Source organism: Plasmopara halstedii (assembly GCF_900000015.1).
Source record: "Plasmopara halstedii genome assembly, contig: Scaffold_262, whole genome shotgun sequence".
Lineage (NCBI taxonomy): Eukaryota > Oomycota > Peronosporomycetes > Peronosporales > Peronosporaceae > Plasmopara > Plasmopara halstedii.
The window spans coordinates 514783-518607 of NW_020187183.1; the positions used below are offsets into that span (position 1 = coordinate 514783).

Below are 3825 nucleotides of genomic sequence, written 5' to 3' on the forward strand. Positions count from 1 at the left end.
CGAATTTTTGCGGTTTATCCACGAATTTGCATGCATTGAGGTAGCGATTTTTGGCCCGCGGCTAGTCGTGCGCTCTCTGCTTCCAGTTATAGGTGGGATGACTCTCACTGAGTTTCAATTAGATGGTCGTCTTCGAGCTGTCACCTCCACACCAAGTGGACTCTCATCAGGAGTACCAACTTCTAATGGTTGGTCAGTCCATGATTACGAAGGAAATTTCTCGGACCAAACAAATTCGATTGAAATGAATTTTTACGCTCGAAAGGATGACATACCAGACATAGAATGCAATGATCAAGATCATTCAAATGGACAAATGGAAGACTGCGTAACTGTGTGCCGAGTCAGCTTGACGTTCCAATTAGAGGAACATGTGAAGGTTCAGGAGATGTCAGCGACTATCGAATCACGAGACAGTTTTATTTTTATTAGTGGTACTGTCGCCCAGGCCTCTTACAATAAAACATACTCGTTGGATTCTCAATCGAAACTCAAGGATATGTCTATTGAAAGCCGATCTGCGATTCTCCGAAAATTGACTTGGATTAGGAAGCTTGAAATTCAAGGTGGATACGTCGCCGTCCCATTTTGATCAAATGCTTGTAATTCAATCATAGATTTACAGAATGAGAGTCATTTAGGCAACCGATTTTTTGCGGTCTAACGCCAACCACGAAATGCGGAATATAAGTTTACCACCGAGGAAATGAACGAATGAGAGACTCATTCAATATATATTCGCATATTAAAAGCCATTTTGGATCTTGAAAGAATTGCATTCAATGCAGTTTTTTTTCTTGAGTAGAGCACATAGAAAAGTGTGCAATGAAGCTGCTAAAGACGCAAAAAGGGATGAAGCCTGGGGCCGTATTTACAGTAAGTGGAATTGCTCGAAAGTAAGGCATGTTTAATTTTGGAATAGAGATCAACCACGACGAGAGTGCCGAAGCTAGTCAAGATCGGTCAGTTCGCTTACTGGAGATCTTACGTGCACTGTGTATCAAGCGTGATATTACAGTTTTGGAGAAGCCTGCTAAGAATTTAGAATGACAGCATTAGCGTGCTTCAATTTTAAGACTTCGATAATTGAAGGCAGCACGATTGTATGAATATGTGAACTAGGAAGAATCCAGTAACATCATGTTTGAAGCATTCAAAAATCCTGATTGCGGAAGCTACATTGACGACAGGATTTTCGTATCAATCATGACGGTCAAGAGCGGGAAAAGTTCCTATTTTCGTGCGCAATGCTTAAGAGTATGGGGAAGGCCAGAGATGCATCAGATCTGGTACGACAATTAAGAGGCGATTATAAGAGCATTTCTGGCTAATTATGATACCGGGGTCAAACACGTGGATACCTGGAACCCTTACATATAAGGAACAGTGAAAACAAGATGGTCTGGTTCGATTTTGTTGACACGAAGAATTTACTCAAAGAAGCATTTCATTTTCACTCTTCAAAAATCTTCGGTATGCTTGCTCGCCAGCATACGCACTGATGTTGTAGTGGAGAAAAGCTTGGTCGCAACTGATGGCAATACCTGGAGTGGAAAAGTCTAATATGTACCTACGTCTTCGTTTTAAGTTTCGATAATGATACAGTTGTAGTTCGCTCAGTGAAATTTTTCCTGCAGTAGCTCTGTCGTATTCTGGTCTACAAACCATAAAAGGGACACGGAATGTGATTCTCGGTTAAAATCTAACTGTTTTCTCTTCTTAAAACCGTGTAATCAATCATTTTCTTCGAGAGAATTTCGTTTACTGTGCGAGCACATGTGAATTTCATATGAAACTTCCGGTAAATATTTGCTAGGATGCTGATGCTCAATATTGTTAACGAACGATGTAGAGGCTATATGTACGTCTTACATGCATGAGAATTGCATTTGTTTGTAGAGTAGATAACTAAGATTGGCCAAGTGATTAAGGTGTAGTAGCTCCGCTTTCTAAACTGATGATTTTATTTCTGAGAAAATAAAAGCTACACGGGTCAGGGCTCGTTGCGTTGTCCATAACCTCGTTGTTTAATGGTTTACAGACTTTGGTATAAATATTGAGACAACGACACAAAAACGTATTATATTTGTCACGCTATGATTCACCAACAAACAAACAGGTAAACATCCATAGCCGAACCTTCCTTCACTACAACATCCGCACATGCGATCGTGAACAAGCATACCAGCAATATACTAGGATTGTGACTACCACCACTGGGTGTTTGATATGAGGATGACTCTAGCAAGATAGGATTTTTTGGGGTATTCACGACCGTCAGGTATTGAAATGATTTCGCGGAGACTTGGCTTGTGAACGACGTCAACGCATGGGTCATGATCGTCCAAGACGTTACGATTCAGCATCAAACCAAGATCCGGGCGGCCACGAGCGTCACGAAGGCATGGGGAGCGCTATGTGATTTTTGCAAACGCTCGATACTGCACAATTGTGTAACGATAATTCTAGACTCAATACGGAAATTGGTTCTAGTATGGCGGAGCATTCAGACGCATAAGGCAGTTTCAGATCACCAAACATAGGGAAAGTCAGTTGGCGAGTCGCGCCAACTAGTTGTACTTCTGAGCAGTCTGATGTCGAAAGATGAATTGATGTCACCGCTTGTGGAATATGCTGACAACATTGCATTAATTAAGGTCATAGAAAAGCTGTCAAAGTATCAGAGATGCTGTACAAAAAAGTTTCTAGAAAGGTTTTGCACAAATGAAATTGATGAAGGACTCAAAAGTGAACGAGGCGACGTTTGAAAAGGTGGTCCTCTACGCAATACCGCAAATTTAAGGGCAGGACTATTAATGGTAACCAAGTAAGCGACGTGAAGCGGAAATGCCCGGCTAGAAAACGATTTAGCGATGATGACGTGGTATTTGCAGTAAGATTAGGATGATCAGCAGGTGGCTTATCGACAGTGGCGTCACATCACAGACAACCCCGCATAGGAAAGACGTGTTCAAATACAAGGAGAATCAGACAATCATTGCAGTAGCAATTGCTGATAGCAGAAAACTTATCTTCCAAAGGTTTGCCACAGTGATATGGCCCGAAACGCTGACATTTCATTCATCCCAGGTCATGACAGAAAATTGGTGACTGTTTGCAAGCTTCCACAACGCAGCTTGAGTGTGGGAGGGGCATGCGCTCATCTCAACTGAAGCTGATTATATCAATGCTGACACTCAGTGCAAATTTTGGTACCCAAAAAACGACGCCACACTTATCGATCAAGGGTTTTCCGATGGTCAAGCAATGAGCAGAGAGATCGTGGGCCTGGTGATTTCAAAGTGAGCAGGTAGTCAAGGCACTTTTTTACATGTGCCGGAGTGCGTGTACACAGACATCAAAGGTCCAAAGCGGGCTATATTCCGACATTATAAAAGAAACGTAAGTAAACGATGATAGATGTTTCGTCGAAGCGGCATCGTCCGCCGACATTTCGGATAATATAGTTCTCAGCGGAATGAAGTAACAGTGCGCATATAAATACGACGATTATAAAAAAAAATAATTGTTTCTGGGATAACCTCGTCAGCTCAGGAGATTATGTTGAGACTCAAGCCCCGGACTCTAAGTAACTTGTGGAACCGAACAGCAAATAACCTGTCGTGCCCCCCGAGACATGTTCAGGGTCGGACAGAACTCACCTGATTCACGTCTTCTGGACATGCCCCCCTGCCAAGAGATTGTGGGACCACCTTATCAAAGAATGGGAAGTCTTCGGTGTCAGCTTTCAAGGCAAGCCTGTAGAAGCAATCTTCGCACTTCGACTACCAACTTCTCCAGCTCGATTGGCGCTCGCAATGAACC

The 3825-nt window shown here is 42.6% G+C and overlaps 1 protein-coding gene across 1 annotated transcript; it reads left to right on the forward strand.

Annotated features, from left to right (window-relative positions):
- Positions 1 to 97: 97 nt before the first annotated feature.
- On the forward strand, positions 98 to 592 carry PHALS_04555 (uncharacterized protein; the record flags this gene model as incomplete). Its single annotated transcript, XM_024722384.1, has 1 exon — positions 98 to 592. The coding sequence occupies one exon, from the start codon at positions 98 to 100 to the stop codon at positions 590 to 592; it is 495 nt and encodes a 164-aa protein (XP_024573465.1).
- Positions 593 to 3825: the final 3233 nt, after the last annotated feature.